Source organism: Macaca mulatta, chromosome 14 (assembly GCF_049350105.2).
Source record: "Macaca mulatta isolate MMU2019108-1 chromosome 14, T2T-MMU8v2.0, whole genome shotgun sequence".
NCBI classification, from domain to species: Eukaryota; Metazoa; Chordata; class Mammalia; order Primates; family Cercopithecidae; genus Macaca; species Macaca mulatta.
In genome coordinates this window covers 48,007,220-48,027,052 of record NC_133419.1, presented here as the reverse complement: position 1 = coordinate 48,027,052, position 19,833 = coordinate 48,007,220, and the positions used below count along the sequence as shown (strand labels likewise).

General features: G+C 46.5%; 1 protein-coding gene across 15 annotated transcripts in view; it reads right to left on the bottom strand.

Annotated features, from left to right (window-relative positions):
- ABCC8 (ATP binding cassette subfamily C member 8) overlaps positions 1–19,833 on the bottom strand; it is an 84,457-nt gene that overhangs the window by 48,513 nt on the left and 16,111 nt on the right. For all 15 annotated transcript variants that reach the window (XM_077963166.1, XM_015114767.3, XM_077963167.1 and 12 more), the window contains exons 6-10: positions 19,011–19,199; positions 11,659–11,823; positions 7,185–7,340; positions 1,554–1,688; positions 1,104–1,266 (exon numbers count right to left, since the gene is read on the bottom strand). In XM_077963166.1, coding sequence (XP_077819292.1) covers positions 1,104–1,266; positions 1,554–1,688; positions 7,185–7,340; positions 11,659–11,823; positions 19,011–19,199 — 808 coding nt within the window. The remainder of the gene's footprint in view (positions 1–1,103; positions 1,267–1,553; positions 1,689–7,184; positions 7,341–11,658; positions 11,824–19,010; positions 19,200–19,833) is intronic.

Here is a 19,833-nt window from a genome sequence, read left to right as displayed (position 1 = left end):
TTATGCACTTGGGAAGTAACCACCATGGGATGGGTCCACGGAGCCATGAGATCAACTGTGAGATAAACTTGGGCCAAGACTCCATGGATCACCTCATCTCCATAAGCCCTCACTCTGGCCAGGGGACCATTGTTCTCTGAATTAATTTCAATAACTAAAATTTCAATTTCTAAAAAGTATTTTGGGCTGGGCACAGTGGCTCATGCATGTAATCCCAGCACTTTAGGAGGCTGAGGCGGGTGGATCACGAGGTCAGGAGTTCAAGACCAGCCTGGCCAATATAGTGAAGCCCCATCTCTACTAAAATACAAAAATTAGCCGGATGTGGTGGCATGTGCCTGTAGTCCCAGCTACTTGGGAGGCTGAGGCAGGAGAATCACTTGAACCTGGGATGTGAAGGTTGCAGTGAGCTGAGATTGTGCCAGTGCAGTCCAGCCTGGGTGATGGAGTGAGACTCCGTCTCAAAAAAAGAAAAAAATGTTTTATATTCTTAGTAAAATGGTTTCAAGTATATGGGACTCTAGGACTTTTACCAGTTTTGGTCTTTTTCTTATTCCTTGGCTTGGGGTTCCCAAACCACTTAGTTAATATGAATTCAGTCCCTTCACCTATGAGTACCTTCAGCTTGGGCTTCTGATACTTAAGGATAACTAGTCTTTTTCTTTTGTATGGCCCCAAGGGGATTGAAGCTTCCTTATAGCTTCCCCAGGGCCATGATAGCTCAGTCTGACTTACTAAAAAGTCTTCATTCTTAGGAGAGTTCGAAAGTGTGGTCATTTACTCACTTGCTGCTGTCTGTCAATAACATATCAGTTCCATAAGGAATGAGACCTCATCTCTCTTTCTCATCACGGTATCCTAAGGGCCAGCACAGTGTCCAGCACATAGCAGACTTTTCATGCATATTTGTTGGATAAATGAATGAAGAGTACTTTGATTTCTGGGAGCTCAGCTATCAGAGCCAGTTTGAGGCTCCCCCACTGAGTCGGATAATCTCAAAGCCTCCTGCTTCTGTCCCTGCACAGCCTCTCACCCGAGCTCTGACGCCCTCTCCTTGCATGTAGGCAGCAGCACCCAGGGCTGACTGCACGGGGTGAACTCACTGGAGATGGAGGTATAGATGGCAAAGGCCCTGAGGCTGGTCATCTCCTTCCTGCGGGTCGTCTCCACCCGCGTGCGGAAGATGTTCTCCCAGGCGTACAGCTTCAGCAGCTTGATGCCGCGGAGCATCTCGTTGGTCTGCTTCAGCCGCTCATTGGAATACTCCTGCAGGGGTCCCCGAGTCAGAGGGGAGAGGCTTCTGCTCCGTTCCCCACCCAAGAGGAAGGCCTGAGTGTCAACACTGTCACCACCGTGCCCGGCTCCTGTCCCCACCGGGAGGCAGCCTCCGTCCCCATTAACTCCATTTCCCAGACAAAGAAGCTGAGGCTTGGACAGGTGAAGTGGCCTACTCAAAATCAGAGTCAGTGACTGTGGGTGTGTGGGAGGAGACCTGCTGCTGTAGGGGAAAGGAGGGGAAGAGGGACACAGCACACACACCTTTGGGCACTCACCAGTGTGCTCCGCTGGGCCTGAGACAGCTTGGTGGCCACGAAGTACTGGACAGGAGCCAGTAGAATGATGACAGCTGCTCCAATTAAGGCACTGACTCCGAGGATGTAGTAGAGGAGAATCACACCCACAATGATCTGAGGAAGGGGTCATGGGATGAGTTTCCTTTGACCTGATGGTTGCCCTGCCAGGAGGTGCTGGCAAAATCCCTGTTTCTCCAGTCCCCTAGAGTGGGACAAGCCTTGGTGCCCAGGTTTCCAAATTGTCTTGGGGAGTGGGGTGCAGGGAAGGAGGAGAAACAAAGCAATTTCAAAAGGAGATTAGCATAATGGGCTCTCACACAAGCAGAAGGTTGCTGGGCTGGTAACTAACTGCATTTATCTGCAAGGTTGGTTGAAGCCTTAACTCTCTCCAGTCTATTTTCCAGATGGAAATCTCTGAGCTGAGATTGCACAATGTTTGTGACAGCATCTTTTGTTCTGTTTGCTGGCTCTCATGGCTTATGGTTCACTGTTACTGGAAGAAAGTGATACCTGAGCAAAGAGGCAAAGTTGCTGCACCTATGCCAGACAAAACCAGCCTGGGGTCCCAGAATTTGCTTTTCATTCTTATGCTCTTGGTTTCTTTAAATTTTTTTTTTTTTTTTTTTTTTTTTTGAGACAAGAGTCTTGCTCTGTCACCCAGGCTGGAGTGCACTGGCGCGATCTCGGCTCACTGCAACCTCCGCCTCCTGGGTTCAAGCAATTCTCCTGCTTCAGCCTCCCAAGTAGCTGGGATTACAGGCGCCCGCCACCACGCCCAATTTTTGTATTTTTTAGTAGAGACGGGGTCTCACCATGTTGGCCAGGATGGCCTTGAACTCGTGACCTCAGGTGATCCGCCTGCCTTGGCCTCCCAAAGTGCTGGGATTACAGGTGTGAGCCACCGCACCCGGCCTCTTTAAATTTTTTTAATGAATCTGCCAGGTATTCTCTGAAAAGAGAATTCCTTCTGTGTCTAGCTTTATATAAATGACTGCCTACTTCTGAATATTTATGAGAAGTGTAAATTGCCAGTCCCCAAAGTGCCAAGATGACAGTTTTTCAGGTTGCCTTCAAAGGCAAACACCTCTAAATACAGGGCTTTTTCTTGAAGAAAAGATGTGTTGGCTTCCTTAGCTAAAAAAAGAGAAAGAGAGAGAAAGGACTGCTTGCCTTGGTCCTGTAGTCCCAGAGCCCTACACTAGTTTGGCATTAAGGTCCCAGCACCGCCTCAAGGATAAAGGAGTAAGTGGGAGGCCCTGTAATTTAATCACAGAATGCCTCCTGGCTTAGCAGGTATCTTAGAGGCTGGGAAGTGGCCCCTTTACCACCAGCCTCGCAGTGTTTGACAGGTGTTAGATGCTGGCACAGATGGGCAGAGGACCATGTTAGGAGATGAAGTACCCTCTTCCCCGGCCTGCCCTGCAGCATCACCCTCCTGGACTTATCTCTGGCATCCGGTCCTTCATTAGCTGTGCTCAAAGGGAGGCCATCAGGGTGTTCTTCAGCCAGTGTGGGTTAGGCAAGACAACAAGAAGGCTCCCGTGGCACCCCAAGCTCACTAACAGGGCACCTTATGAGCTGGTGTCTGCACCCACACCACCTCCAAGGGACTGGCAGCGACTGGGGTGGGAGCTGGGGCTGCAGCTGCTGCTATTCCCTGGCTCCTCCTCATGCTCCCCCATCCCCTCCTCTTTGGTGCTCCCAAGACTCCTTGGTCCATTCCTCTCTTCTGGACAGGTCTGAATGGCCCTCATGGGGAAGAAATCATGGAGTCTGAGTGTGCAAAGCAACTGTGAGAAATAAAAGGATTATTATGTCTCCTATTTACAGGTTAGGAAAACAACCTAGTGTAGCGGGGAAGACATAGTCTTTAGAGTCTGTAGCCCTGAGTTTGAAGACCCCAGCCCTTTGCTGTGCAGTCTTGGGTGAGTTACTTAATCTCTCTGATTTTCAGTTTCTTCATTTTTAAAATGGTGATTATAATGCCCACTCTGAAGGACTCTGTTCGTTCTGCAGGACTATTGTGAAGATTAAATGAACCTCTATGATAAGCACCTAGAATTGTGGCGGGCATATAGTTGGAGATCAATACAAGGTGGCTTACCCTCCTCTCAGAAAATAAACGAAAAAGCTTCATAGGAACTCTGTCACAGGGGAACCACAGAAGAGAGATATGTGAGTATGGCGCCACGCAGCTTACACTGGTTCACTGTGTGGCCCACATACCCAGGAGGTATCTCTGGGCCTCTGATACCCAGGAGATTGGGAAACACAGAGACCTCCCGTATAGCTAAATTCCTTAGCCTGGTGTTCTTGATAAATGTCAGGGGGCACCCATGAAGGCCCTGAAATTATAGCCAAAATGAGCAAGCATTTATTCTTCTGAGAAAGTTTCACTAGCCTTTCAAAGGTATGTGGAGATTAACGGTGGCCAAGGGCTGGGGGCAAAGATGAGGAGTGACTGCCAATGGGTATGGGTTTCTTTTGGGGGAAATGAAAACTTCCACATTTGTGATGATGGCTGCACGACTCTGTGAATATAGTATACTAAAACCCACTGAGTTGTATGCTTTAAATGAGCGAGTTATATCTCAATAAAGCTGTGTGCATGTGACCAAAAAAAGATTATGAAGCAACAAGAGCCCTCAGGGCTTACATGGAAACGGGGTTTCGGCACTAATGTCAATATTATAAAAAGCCGTGTGTGCCCTGTGGCTAACCAGGCTGCACACAGAATCCTAACCACATGAGTTTCTTTGCCATGGGGCTGGGATTGTATCAACTCCCAGGAGTAACACTGGTTCTTGAGTGCTGGTCAAATCCATAAGTGGTAAAGGTATATAGAAAAACAGAAAACCAAAGGACACTTCATGATAAATGAACAAAGGTAAGAAATCAGTAGAGATAAAAATCCCTACCCCCAGTGCAAGGATTAAATTACGTAAGGGAGAGGGGCTGGGACAGGGCCAGGCATGGGGCAAGGGCTGTTAATATTAGTTAGCACTCTTAGCAATGATGCATGCGCAACACTGTAAATACTAGTAATGGTAACCATGTGGCAGGTTTAGTAGACAAAATCTGATTTTTTTTTTTTTTTTTAGACGGAGTCTCGCTCTGTCACCCAGGTTGGAACGCAGTGATGCGATCTCAGCTCACTGCAACCTCCGCCTCCTGGGCTCAAGCAATTCTCCCGTCTCAGCCTCCGGAGTAGCTGGGACTACAGGTGCACGCCGTCATGCCCGGCTAATTTTTGTATGTTTAGTAGAGATGAGGTTTCACCATATTGGTCAGGCTGGTCTTGAACTCCTGACCTCAGGTGAATCACCCGCCTCGGCCTCCCAAAGTGCTGGGATTACAGGAGTGACCCACCGTGCCCAGCCAACAAAATCTTACAAACTGCTTGTTCAGGGGGACACAACAGAAAGTGTTGTGTAGCCTTTTGAGTGCCGTGTACATGTTAGGATCCTCCCAGGCTGTGTCTTTCTGCACCAGGCCCTCACCGCCCAAAGTGTTAACTAATGAGAGAACCATGGTCAGAAATCTTCATTTTTCATGTTTCAAAAAAAAAAATTGTATTAGAGATGAGGTCTCTCTATGTTGCCCAGGCTGGACTTGAACTCTTGGGCTCAAGCCATCCTCCTACCTCAGCCTTTTGAGTGACTGAGACTGCAGGCATGAGCCACCCCACGCAGCTTAGAGTCTTGTGCATAAAAGGTTGGTTGGTAACTGAACTAGATGAGATCTCCAGGCCCTTTTGTAGCTTTTATAGTCATTGATCTGTCTTGGCAGAATGGAGCGGGGGCAGTCTGGGTGTGGGTAGGTGGTGATGGGGGATGGCGTATATGACTGTTCCCATAAAAAAGAACATCAGATTCCCTGAATCCCATCTTGTCTAGCTGTGTCCCTGTGGGAGCCTCTCCCCTTTTTTTCTTTTAATATTTTTTAACTCTAAGCTTTGCAAGTGAGGAGGACCAATACAAATCACTGGAGATGAAGGTTTACGGAATCTTTATCCCAAGAAGCAATGGATTCTGGATTGGTAACGTCTCACTCACACCAAACGTGCAAGTTAGAGGGATCTGATATTTACCAAGTGAAGACTCTGCGGGGCACTCTGCGTGGTGTGTTACTTACATTATCTAACTGAATTGCCATAGCAACTCCAGAGGGTAGGCATCTTTCCCATTTCATAGATGAAGAAACCAAGGCTCAGAGAGGTTAAGTATTTGAATCAGCCTGTCTCACCCAAGTCAGATATTTTCTGCCACATCAAGCTCTCCTGGTGAACCTGCCCCTCTCTGGGAATGGGTCTGGGATTTTGGTTTCTGGTCTGAGCACCAGTGTGTAGATTTACTCCCAGGTATAGGACAAGATCAGACACTGGTGGAAGAGCTCCAGATGGGAGACGGGGCACATGAAGCCCGAGGTCAGATCAACCACGCTGACGATTCTCCTCTGATTATTGGGGGGTAATGTACCTCTTCCTGAGCCAGCACCAAAGGTTGTCTTGCTTTAAAAAAATATCACGTTTTAAAGTTTTTATTATTTTTTTAAGAGACAGGAGTCTTTCTCTGTTGTCCAGCCTGAAGTGCAGGGGCGTGATCACTGCTCACTGCAGCCTTGAACTCCTGGGGTCAAGCAGTCCTCCCATCTCGGACTCCCAGGTAGCTGGGACTAAAGGGGCACACCACCACATCTGGTTAAAAAACGCCAGGTTTTGTTTGTTTGTTTTTGAGACAAGGTGTCACTCTGTCACCCAGGCTGGAGTGCAGTGGTGTGGTTGTAGCTCACTGCAACCTCCGCCTCCTGGACTTTAGGTAATCTTCCCACCTCAGCTGGGGCTATAGTTGTGAGCCACCACTCCCAGCTAATTTTTTGTACAGACAGGGTCTCACTTTGTTGCCTAGGCTAAAAATATCACGTTGTTGATTTCCAAAACCAATACATGCTTATTAGAGAATTTAGAAACACATAAAGAAAATAAAAATCACTTATAATCCCACCATGTGGTTTTCCAATTCTTTTTCATGTGTGAATATGTACAAATGTATACATAACAGTTTAGTAGTAAGCATATAACATATACTATTCGTAACTTACTTTTTTTGCTTAAAAATACATGATTAACACTTTTCAATGTAATTAAGTATTTTGCTACAACATAGCTTTTAAGATCTGTGAGCACTCCACATATGATTTTTATTTTCTTTCTTCTTTTTTGTCTGTATAGATGGGGGTCTCACTGCGTTGCCTGGGCCGGTCTTGAACTCCTGTGCTCATGTGATCCTCCTGCCTCAGCCTCCCAAAGTGCTGGGATTACAGGTGTGAGCCACCGCACCCGGCTTGATTTTTCTATCGTTTATAAAGTTGGCTCCATTTTTAAAGTCTTAATGATACTGCCATCTCTGGTCATTAATAGAGATGGTCAGTGCTTGCAGAGTATGGGGCATGAGGGACCCAGAGGTACAGCCTGTGGTACAGCCAGGTGTGTGAAAGGTATAGGCAAGCATGGAGTGGAAGACAGTGCACTCCTAGTCACTGGCCATGAACTAGCAGATTCTGGTTGTGTGTCCTGCTGTCCCCCTCCCTTCCCCTCAGCCCATCTGGTACCTGTACTGGCATAGCCCAGAGGTTTGGGCACAAGAAGAAAAACCACATGAGCTGATTGGTGTCGATGGCAACCAGATTACAGATCTGCCCAGCAGTCATTTCTCCCATGGACAGGTTGGAGGTGGACAGGTGCATAATTTTATTGTAAATCTTGGTCTAGAAATAAGAGCAGAGTGTTTCACATTCATCATCATTCTTGTCATCATCACCACCCCAGATGCCATCTGTTAGTGTGCCAGGGCCTTCTCAGACAGTCCCTATGGTGCCCTAGAGCAGCTCTGTAAGGTGGTACTGTATCACCATTCCAACTTACAAGTCTACTCCAGCACAGCCGGCGACTTCCCCAGCAAGTAAGGCCTTTTCCTGTGGACAGGACTTACTTGGCTCTTTATTTTAATTTTATTTAATTAATTAATTTATTTAGAGACAAAGTCTTGCTCTGTCGCCCAGGCTGGAGTACAGTGGCATGATCTCAGCTCACTACAGCCTCCACCTTCCGGGTTCAAACAATTCTCGTGCCTCAGCCTCCAGAGTAGCTGGAATTACAGGCACGCGCCTACCATGCCCAGCTAATTTTTGTATTTTTAGTAGAGACAGGGTTTCGCCACGTTTGCCAGTCTGGTCTTGAACTCCTGACCTCAGGCGATCCACCCACCTCGGCCTCCCAAGTGCTGAGATTACAGGCATGAGACACCGCACTCGGTCTGTTCTTTATTTTTAAAAGCAGATATTCAAGTCCAGTTGTATTCTTGATTCACCAGAGGCCAGTGGAGAACACAGATCAGAGCCATAAAAATGATGAAGTGGGGCAGGCCATCTGTTTTAAAGTGGCCATCTCCAGCCTGGGGAGGAGATGTGCTCTGAGACCAAGTCCTGTCATAATTCAGCCTTGAAACAAAATAAGGGTTCGACTTTGGAAGGTCTGATGTGTTACACGACTGTGTGAGTCAGTCAGCCCCAGCACCATCCCCAGAGCGCAGCCGCCCCAAGGACCCTCACAGGGCAGATGGAGAGCAGCCGTGGTAATGGCCTCCCCGAGCTCTGAACCTAAAAGCTTTACGTGCAGAGTGATCATGCCTCCCAGAAAGACTGCAATTTTTGGATATGTGCTCTTAAACAAGGAAAAATGCATCTGGGTCTTAAATGTCCTCAGGATGCCTGCTCTCAGATAAAATTCTATTATACATTCTGTTGTAAGGTCGGTTCCCTGCCCTTAATTCCTCTTGTGCAAACCCAGGCTTTTTTGTGGGTCAGGTTTTCTTAAGGCAGGAACCTACTCTATGTCTTTCTGTGAGCTAATACACACCATGGGCAAGATTTAAAATAATGAACCTATTCTATGTCTTTCTGTGAGATATATACCGTGGGTAAGGTTTAAAATAATGGCAATGACATTTTTAAATAAATCTATATACCTCCTAGGTTATGTGAAATGAGACTTTAAAAGATAATCACCTAGTTTCAGTGAAGTAGGGACACCAAGTGATCTGTGAAATAAAGCCTTATTAAGTGAAGACCAGCATACACAGAAATGCACAACTGACTCATAGCTAGTAATTATGTATAATTCAGGAATTGTGCTTAATAACTTTTTATGCACAAAGTGTGGTTATTCTCTAACCCATGAAGACAGACTCTCATCTGTAAGGGTACATTTTCTGGAAATCTCCAAAAGAAAGAAAGAAAGGTTTTTTTTTCTCCTTAATTTCTTTCTTTCTTTTCTTTCTTTCTCTTTCTTTCTCTCTCTCTCTCTTTCTTTCTTTCTTTTCTTTCTTTCTTTCTCAGAGTCTTGCTCTGTCGCCCAGGCTTGAGTGCAGTGGCGCTATCTTGGCTCACTGCAAGCTCCTCCTCCCAGGTTCAGGCCATTCCCCTGCCTCAGCCTCCCAAGCAGCTGGGACTACAGGCACCCGCCACCACGCCCAGATAATTTTTTTGTATTTTTAGTAGAGACGGGGTTTCACCGTGTTAGCCAGGATGGTCTCGATCTCCTGAACTCATGATCTGCCCACCTCGGCCTCCCAAAGTGCTGGGATTACAGGCAAGAGCCACTTTTTTTTTTTTTGAGATGAAGTCTCACTGTGTTGCCCAAGCTGGAGTACAGTGGCATGATCTCGGCTCACTGCAACCTCCACCTGCCGGGTTCAAGAGATTCTCCTGCCTCAGCCTCCTGAGTAGCTGGGACTACAGGTGCATGCCAACATGCCTGACTAATTTTTGTATTTTTAGTAGAGATGGGGTTTCACTATGTTGGTCAGGCTGGTCTCAAACTCCTGACCTTGTGATCCACCCGCCTCGGCCTCCCAAAGTGCTGGGATTACAGTCATGAGCCATTGCACTCCGCCCCCCTAATTTGTTTCTATAATTAAAACCAGTCTTTCCTTTCTGTGGCATAGTAATGAATCTCTCTTATTAACACGAAAGATTCAAACAATTTGATGAAAACGATTATATGCTAACACATTAAAAAACCATTTTTGGATCTTTTGGTGTAATTGGAAAATGTAATTTATGACATACACACAGTAAGTATATTTAATTACAAAACTGTCCAACCACAAAAGTGGCTGTGTTTTGTGGTGGTGCAAATCTGCCTGTCACTGGAGGGGTCTGAGGAGAGGCTGGGATTTCTGGTGAGGTTTTCTGAACTGAGCAACAGTTTGGTTTCTCCCAGCTCTGGGACCCCATGAGTCTTAGAAGGTCTTAGATTTTCCTGGGATCTTTCCACTATTGTCACATAATGATATCCCTGAGGAAATACTCTGCTTTCCCAATGAGAAACCACTGGGGATGGGCAGTGTTGCCACATACAGCTGCATAGGTTGTGCACTGCACAACTTGGGAGGGCACCGTTCACACAGACTATTCTAAGATAGCCAGAGTTTGGACTCTGACATTGTCCCCAGCCCAAGCTATATCTTTGTCCTCTTGGTCCCTTTTCTGCAGAGCTTCTTATCCTGGCTTCCACATGACCAATGTTAATGATTCTGAGGAACATTTCTGAAGAATGAGGTAGCTTCAGGATTTTACCACAACTTCATGGACATCACTAGGCATAGCTGAATCTAGTTATTCCCAATGCCCATTCTCCTCTTTGCACAGAGAATTTCTAGCAGTGCATATATAGCTGTCAAGAATAAAGATCAAGCTCTTTCTAGCCTCTCTAGATATGGTCATTTGGCCAATTTCTCACCAATGGGATGCAAGAGAGTATGTGCAAATTAAGCATTATGATTTTAAAAGGAAGATGCGTCCCCTCCTCTTGTCCCTTCTTCTGGCTGGTTTAAATGTAAATATAGTGGCAGTTTCAATAGCCACCATGGCTATTGAGATGAAAGTCACAAAAGAAGGCTGGCAGAGCAACATGACACAAGAAGCCAGGTCTCTGATCATTGAGTAGCTCCTGTGTCAGCCCTGACTCTATCTGAAGAATAAACAAACTTCTCTCCCATTTAAACTATTCTCAAACAGGACGTCTCTCTAGTTTGATAGCTGAACCAAAATCCTAGTGAAGACTCTGGGACTTGGACAACTCTCATCATCACCTTCTTCAAAGGGGCCCTGAATACTCCCTGGCTTTGATCATCTTTCCAAGAATCTCTAACAGGGAAGCCACAGAAGGCAGGACCAAGAGCCTAGACTTATGTGACCCAACAGACCAAATAGGTCACTCTCAGTGGGCAAGATTTCAGAGTTCAAATAGACCTTAGAGCAGTTGTCCTCAACCTTTTTGGCACCAGTGACTGGTTTTGTGGAAGACAATTTTTCCATGGACCTGGGGGAGAGGGATGGTTTCAGGATGAAACTGTTCCACTTCATATCATCAGGCATTAGATTCTCATAAGGAACACACAACCTAGACCCTTGCCTGCACAGTTCACAATAGGGTTCGTACTCCTATGAGAGTCTAATGTAGCCGCTGATCTGACAGGAGGCAGAGCTCAGGTAGTAATGCTTGCTTCCACTGCTTACCTCCTGCTGTGTGGCTCAGTTCCTAACAGGCCATGGACCAATATCCCATCTTAGAGGGCACCCTGTCTTAGAGGCTATCTAGACATAGTATGTCAAGCACATTCCTTTTTTCACACCCAAAGAAGACGGTCTGGTAGCAGAACTCTGGAATAGCCATGTAGAGAGGATTCCAAGGTTGCATTTACCCTTGGTCAGAAAGAGTGCTGTGATCAATTGGTGATGTCTGCCACTTTCAAGCCAAGGGCTGAGCAGTTGGCTTTTCAGACCTAGTCCAAGGCAGAACCAGAGCCAGAGCTACTCTGCCTCCCAAGTTCAGCCCAAGACATTTTCCACTATCCCACACTGCCTTGTCAATGGTTACTGTTTTAAAACATTGTTAATGGGCAACAAAAAATAAATTCACAGCAGAATTATTCTTGAGTGTTCATGAGGATGAATAACACTCGTGGACATTATTCCTAATAATAGTTCTTATGGTGAAGTGAAAAAATAATCATCCAAGTACCTGTATTGCTCCTCTCAAGTTAATTCCAGTTTCAATGGCCACATAGTAGGATGCTTGCAGAAATGTCCTTTGCAGTAGGAGGGCAAGGAACAGAAGCACGGCTAAGACGTAGGCATTGGCAAGGAACTCTTGGGATGAGACAAAGTAAACTCCGAGAAATTGTGTCTGTTGGAAAGAGAAGTTCAGAGGTGACTGTCACTGCCAGCAAAATGACCACTGTAGAACACATCACTGTGCCATAATGGACCATTGCCATGATTATTACAAGACCCTCCGTGCCTGCAAAGTCTTATGCAATTGTTTCTGAGTGAAAAATCAGACTGATAAATCCAAATAAACGTTCTTCTAACTACAGGGAAGGTTGCTTACACCCTGTTCATCTTTCCACTTGAGGGAACAGAATGGGGCCCAATTACAACCGCAGGCCCACAAATATGACTCTCAACATTGTGGCCACAGGCCCAGGGGAGAGCATTCTGAACGGGGCAAGAATAAATAGAGCAGCTAAAACCTGAACTGGCATAGCAAGTCTCATGGTGCATGTTCTCTGCTACAGAAATGGAATCAGCAGCTCCCTTGTTCCAAACTCACCAACAGCTTGTACTGTAGCAATTACGGAGCAGAAAAGGCCACTGGAAAACATGGCACCGTAGAGCTCTTGGGAGAGAATGGGAACTCATCACTTATAAGAGACTGAAAAGATTTCAGACGCAAGCCCGCCAGCCTGATGGGCTCCCAGGGCCTCCTGTTAAATTTAAGGTTCTCTTGTGTACTTCCAGCAAGATCTCAGATGGCAACCAGTGAAGAAAAACAAACATTTTAACTTTGTTGCTAAAGATACCAGGGAACAACAGTGTGTCTATTTCCAAATTAAGCATCAATAACTCCCAGGAAAACTTTGATCTTGATAAATCCATTGCTCCCCAGCAGAGCCACATCAATATTTCCATGAAGACAGAACTCTGCTCTTTCTCAGACACTGCCCTGGACTGTGCGTGCTGTTTGGCAGGGTGTGGGAGCTGCTGCAGGGTAAAGAGGGATGGGAACAAAGTGATGAAAAGGAGTTTGAGGGCACATCCACAACCAGGATCAGGCAGAGAGGGCCCAGGCTCTCAGGAGGCCTTTCCCTAGAGTCAGCAATTCCTGGATCTTGGATCAGAGCTTCCTGATGGTGGCCTCTCAGTTTAACAGAGGTTCTCTAAGTCAGCCCTCACTGCTCCCTGGAGTTGTCTGGTCCTGCTCACCACTGTCTCTCCCGTGCTGTGTGCGACAGGGGTCTACATCTGTTGGGGGCAGCAGGAAGCAGCCACAGGGAGACCACTGAGGGATGCATGAAAAACTCTAAGAGGAAGGCCCTACCCAGGGTCTCTGTCCCATTTGCCAGTGTACCAGAGGGAGATGTAGAGGGAGGAAGTTGAAGGTAGAAGGGCGGGGGTGGGCTGGAAGCAGAAAAATGGGCCTTAAAATTAGGCTGCAGGGAGAGACCTGACCTTCCGGGGAGGAAGGGGCAGGAGACAACATTTATCAGTTGCAAAACTCTATCCTCACAATACCCTACTGAGGAGGGTACCATTATTAGCCCCATTTCAGACATGAAAAAAGGAGTTTCAGTAGGGTTAGTGGCTGGCCCAAGGTCACACGCTGGTAAGGGGACAACATATGAACATGAACCTGGATGATGTCCAAAACACTATCCCAGACCCAGTGTCTAGGCCTCGTCCAGGCCTTTGACCTTAAGTGTCCTAGTGTCAGTTACAGGCTTGTGACTTGTCAGGGATGGAAACATGCACCCCTGGCTGGTACTGGGTCAGAAATATAGGCATGTGGGGGTTAGGAAGACTCGGTCCTGTTTAACATGGCCTGGGATTCTTCTGTCTCACTGTCCTCTGCAGGGACGCAGCTCTGGAGACTGGAGTCCATGATTTTAAAGCAACAATACATCATGAGAATTTATCCCAAAGAAAATAATTTCACATAAGGTAATGGCTGTATGAACACAGACATTTATTTTGGGGCCAGAGCAAGAGGAGAATGCAAAAACCCACATAAATGTCCAACCACAGGGAATGATTATGTAATTATGATACTCCTGGGAACACTATGCACCCAAGACCACTGATTCTCATGAAAGTTCTGGAGAAACATGGACTGCCACACACATGCTGTGTTACGATGAGCAGAAAACACACAGGCTGGAGAATGATGGCTGGAAAAGCCAACTGATCATGTTTGTTCATTAGACTGTGGGTGTTACTTAAATATACTAGTCAGTATTTGTGCATTTTTAACAAAACAACAAATTCTAGTTTTGCAGCTCTAAAGGCAAAACTTTAACTCCCTCCCTGCCCCCAACAAACATACCCTAGGGTCAGAAAATGATTTTTGTAGATTGAGAATTTTGTGACCTGTTAAAATAAAAATCTCACTGCAGCTATAAGTCATTGGGTCATTATTAGATCGCTCTTCAAAGAGTTGGTTTAAAAGGGATGGAACCTGGAATAGCTAAGTTTCAGTTAAGAAGTGGGTACCTGGCTAGGCCTGGTGGGTCATGCCTGTAATCCCAGTACTTTGGGAGGCTGAGGTAGGCGGATCACCTGAGGTTAGGAGTTTGAGACCAGCCTGGCCAACATGCTGAAGCAGTGTTTCTACTAAAAATACAAAAAAATAGCCGGGAATGGTGATGCATGCCTGTAATCCCAACTACTCAGGAGGCTGGGCCAGGAGAATCGCTTGAACCTAGGAGGCAGAGGTTGCAGTGAGCTGAGATTGCGCCAATGCACTCCAGCCTGGGAGACAGAGTGAGACTCCGCCCTCCACCAAACAAACAAACAAAAAAAATTATTGGGTACTAGACTAGCCAAGAGGCCTGCCATGCTGCCCAAGGAAGGCAGGCCCTGGTGGAGTCTACCTAGAAGAGGGTCCTGGGTATGATGGCACTGGCCAGCACCCTGCAGGTACCAAGGCAAGAGAGAAAAGACTAAGGACCTACAACCTGACACTCGGTGGAAGAAAATGCTTTGGAAAATCATAGGCCCTAGTCTTGCACTTTCACAAGCTCTCAGGGAAGAATTGTGTTTGTTTCCAGGGATTTCCCCGGTAGTCCTCAATATACATTTTTTAAAAGTAATCAAGCCAATGATCTTCATGCCCCCATGTACTTTCTACAGAAGTTATTACACATTTTGTAGTTGAGGCTTGCAAAATGTGACTGCTGAGGAGGATAAAGAGAGTTAACTGCAGAGGTAGGACTAGAACCCAGCATTCCCAACTCTACAGTTTGGACCCCCATTGTCTCTGCCAGGCCGGAGGTGTGATTGGAAAGGTCCCCTTCACATGTTCTCTGGTGCTTAAAGGAGAGAGGATCACTTGGGCTCTTGCTTCTTATTTTGGCAGGTGCCAAAAGGTGAGTTGTCCATAGGTCCCAGCCCTGGGAGGCCCTGGGTAAAGAATAAAACTATCTTTGGCCACCCAGAGACCAACACACCTACCCATTCATCCAAGACTGTTTGACATGGTGGTTAAGAGCCTGGACTTAGAGGTCCTGACTCATAATATATTAGCCACTGTGTCCTTAGGTAAGTTCCTCAACCTCTCTTAGCTTCAGTTTCCTCATCTGTAAGATGAGGCTACAAAGGGACTTCAGAGAGTTGTTATGAGAAGTCAATGTAACAGTGCACAGGAAAAACAGTAAGCGTAAGCACTCAATATATAGTAACTGCTGCATTATTCCTTCATTGCAGAACCATTTCCTATGCAGCTCCTGGGTGTCAGGCAGGGAGGGGGCTGAGTGCTGGGCACACAGAGGTCGGACGATGGGGGACAGAGGATCAAGTCGGGGAAAGAGACAGAGCACTTTGATAGGATGCTATGTGAGCACAGAGGAGGGGCATCTAATTCAACCAGGTGAAGTTTTCCTGGAGCAGATGACATTTGAGCAGAGTCTTGGTGGCTAAGAAGGAGCTAGTGAATTGAAGGCAGGTACTCCAGGCCAGACCAGCTGCATGGACATGGTTATGAAGAGAGGCCAGCCCACATACTAAAACCACAAAGTCACAGAAACACCAAGGCATACACACTCATTAAGTCACTCATAATGATAGCCACAAATATGGCCATCCAAACAGGGGCACACACACACACACACACACACGCAGAAAGACACACCAAAAGACATAGGGACAAACAGAATACACATACAGAACCATAAGCAGTTCTTAGGGGAACTCATTCAGAAACACATACACACTACCAAACCTACACGTTTTCCTACTGAGATTTAAAGGCTGTTTGAAGCTTTAGCCCTTCGATCAAACCCAGACTGTTCCTTCTTCCTTTGGCTCAGCTGATAGCCCAGGGCAGTGCTGGCAGGTTTCAGACACCAGCAGCTCATTATGAATCCAATTCTCTTGCCCTCCAGACAGATCTGTGGCATCCATGGCAGGTGACAGATTGGGAGTAGAGGTTGGGCTGGAGAGGAGGAGGGGGGAAAGAGTTATGGATCATAGGCAGAGCCCAAACTGGGTCCCAGCTTTCCCTGGGGAGTGGCAGTGGGGTGACAGGAGCATCAAAGATCTGGCAAGTCACAGACACTTTCAGTAACTAAAGAGGACATCAGAAATGTTTGTCCTTGTGGATACCAAGGTTGATATGTTTCTTGCCAACTCTGAGAATCTTAGGAAGGAAGAGTAATGATGAATAAACCATAGGTGCCCCGCTGTGCCGACTGCTGCAGGATGGATCAAGGCTGGGCAGAAAAAAGGGCTTCCTCTCCCAGATTGTGAAACATTGCAACATGTAGCTAAGGAGCTTCCTTCTTTGTCATTCATAAAGACCAGAATAGCACTCAGTTCTCTCGGGATTAGAATGGCTTGGGGGCTGGGAGATGAACCAAATGATCTCAGTAAATGATCCCTTTCCCCCATTTTCTCCGAGCTCAGAAGCCCAAATGAGAATTAAGCCACATCCCAGGCAACCACATGATGGAGAGTTCTTTGTTGCGGACACTGGAGACTATATTTACTTTCAACTCTCGTTTCTGTGTCGGAAATTTGCTGATTGTGTTTGGGCTGCAGGGAACAAATATTAAATCTGATAAGGCCCACTGCCACTGAGGCAGGGCCATCTGTCTCCGGGATTTGTGTGCTCAGTAACTGGGACAAGAGCATTCCAATGAGAGGGTAATAAACCCCAGGGTTTGTGTATAAACAAAGAGAAAAAAAAGGGCAATGATAAAGTTCAGATGAACTAAAGTTCTAAGTGTTCTCACCATCTCTTTGGCACATCCTGCCTCCGAGTTCTCTCCTTAGCAGAATCCCAGAAGGGTTTTGGGAAACACAGGAAGAAGAGAGTGGTGTGGACACTCTGATAAGGGCTCTGGCTTGTGTCATTTCCCCCTAATATTAACAACTGGCTCCATGCTGCTTCAGGATTGCCAATGGAGGGTATTCTGGGGTAGCCTATGGTCAGGCTAGCGTTGAAGGTGACACTCCTGTAGACAAGAGAAGCAGCCACTTCCCCTCTCTTTTATGGGCCAGATAAAGTAGAGAGGCTCAAAAAGCCAGAGATGGCTTCAAAAACTATCAAAGTTTAAGTAAGCAAAAGTGGTCCTTGCATTCTTGATTGAGCAAGAAATCTTCCCATGGCAGCCTGGCAAATTGCTACTCGTCCGTCAAGACCCCATTCAAACATCCCCTCCTCTATGAAGCTGTTCATGACCACTGGCTAAGTTAATCACTCTCTTTTCCCACAATTCCCTGAATATACCTCCTAAGAGTCATATGTAACATGTAGCATAGAAGTAATTTATTTCGATTTCTCTCCTCACCATTGGGTTTCATAATCCTTGGAGCCTGAGGTGATGGCTTGATAATAATAGTAAATTTAGCTTCCTGGTTGTAAATGTCCAGACTGTGGAGTGAAAGAGTCTTATATTCAAATTCTGCCTCTGTTACTAACTAGCTGAGAGACCCTGGGGAAAGTTACTTAACCTTTCTGAGCCTCAACTTTCTCATCTGTAAAATGTGGATAAGAATACCTATCATCTCATAAACTGTACAATATTTGAGGTATATCACAGTAAAGCTGTTGCAAAATATAGTCATACCAAAGGGTAGTTTTAGGGATTAAATCACATATGGATAACTTGTGTACCTAGCCAGGTATGTATTATGTGGTCAATAAGTGGCTGTTAATATTGTTAATCATCCTTGTCATAACTATTGCTTTCATATTCCCACAGCCCAACCCAGGCCTGGCACACAGCACAGTGTTCAATAAATGTTTGCTGCGTAAATCAGATTCGACGTAGCTCATATCTGTGGCCAACACTGTTCAGCTGACTAATTATATTTCCAGAAAAATGAACATAAACCTCCTGAGGATTAACTGCTAGCTGCGATTTTAGAGCTCATGAGATGAAAAAATGTTACGCAGAGTGTCATAAATTATTAAAAACCCTAATTCCCAATTCTCCGTATTATTTTCAGATTGTGGTTAAAATGTTATAATGACATCCTCACTTGGCAACTAAAACTCTGAAACTTATTAGGGGTAAAAAGTTTTTCATTTTGTGGCCATTTAAACCTAAACGGCTGCAAAGAAACAGACTATAGAACACAGTCTCCCCAGCCCCCGAAGTGGATGCTATGGCCCCACGCAGGGAAAATAACCCCCAGGAAGGGTTTTCTAGCTCCAACAAATTTCAGTTTGTAGAATCTTTACAACTGCAAAGGCCATTGGATATAATCAAGTCTAACAAGTTTCCAGTGTTTTTAAGCCATGGAAACTTTCATTAAAAAAGAAATTTTAATAGAAAAGTCCAACATATTAATAAAACTCGGGCAACTTTGAATGAAATTTGGAGTGGGGAGAGACAAAACTCCACTCATGAGGGTTTCCCACTTCTCTCTGCTCTGACAGCAGCTCCCAAGATGCCCCTGCAGAAGCTCAAGTGCCAGCATTTACAGGACTGAAGAAGACAGATGTTCAAAATTTTTAAAGTTTACTAAGATGACATAAACTGAAAGCCAACAAATCCAAGCCACAGAAGCTCTAGACGTTGGACAAACAAAAGCACCTCCTGCAGTTTTTGGACTGACCTGACTACCGGAAGAGGTATTATGGTAGCGATGGTGAGAGGAGAGTAGGACACCCTTGGGGCACAGGCTTGCCCCCTGGCATTTCTGTTGACCAGATGCAGAGTATTCTGTGGTGGGGATACTGCTATAGGCTTTGTGCATGTGTGAGGAGCCACTCCAGTGTGGCCATGGCTCACATGCTCTGGCCTGTTGCACTCTCAGAAACAACTGAAAACCATCTAGAGGGTGCCTTACCCTACTGCTGGGGCTGCCTACCTTGGGCTGGAAGACGTCGTTTTCCTTCCCAAGGTGGTCCACGATCCCAAAGATGCACAGTGGCCCGGCGAAGCCCAGCAGGTCGGCCAAGATGCGGAAAGTGCTGCTGAGGACCAGGCGCCTCCCGAAGGCATGGCTGAGTGCCTGCCAGATGGCCCGGGCACCTTGAGTGCCCTGCACGTCCTTCCTCTGCCCAGAGAGACCATGGCCAGGTCAGGGTGGCTGAGGGCTCATTCAGGGCTGGGCCTAGCCTCCCAGGATGCCCCTTGCTCCTGTTGCCTGGGGAAACCCAGTGGCCACATCCTCTGCAAGCAGGTGAACTCCAGGAAGAGATCATGGAATCAGCAAGTGCACAATTGGGAGGGCCCTATCAACGCCAACATGGTCTAGATGGGCAAACTGAGGCCAGATGATTGCTCGAGGTCACACAGCTGGTCAGGGACTATGTGATGAACACAGCACTGGAATGAGGAAGTGGCCATGTGGCACACTCACTCATTACCACCTGCCACTGTGTCTGCCTCAGCAACTGCCCCGGTGCGAGGACAGAGGCAGTGAAGGAGCACTGGACTGGGAGTCAGGAGACTGGCTCTGCTGCCTGCCAGCTGTGGGCCAGCTCTGGGCAGGTCACGGCCTTTCTCAGGGCCTCAATTTGCTCCTCAGTGACATGGGGAGATTCCTGCCTGGCTCTATTCATAGAGTTACCACAAGGATCAGACCACTAATACCCCTGCTCTCCAAATCAAGTGAACATTCCAACCTTTATAGTCAGTAAGCTCCAGAGGAAAGAGTACAGGGGCGTGAGAGTCCAGTGGGGTCACTT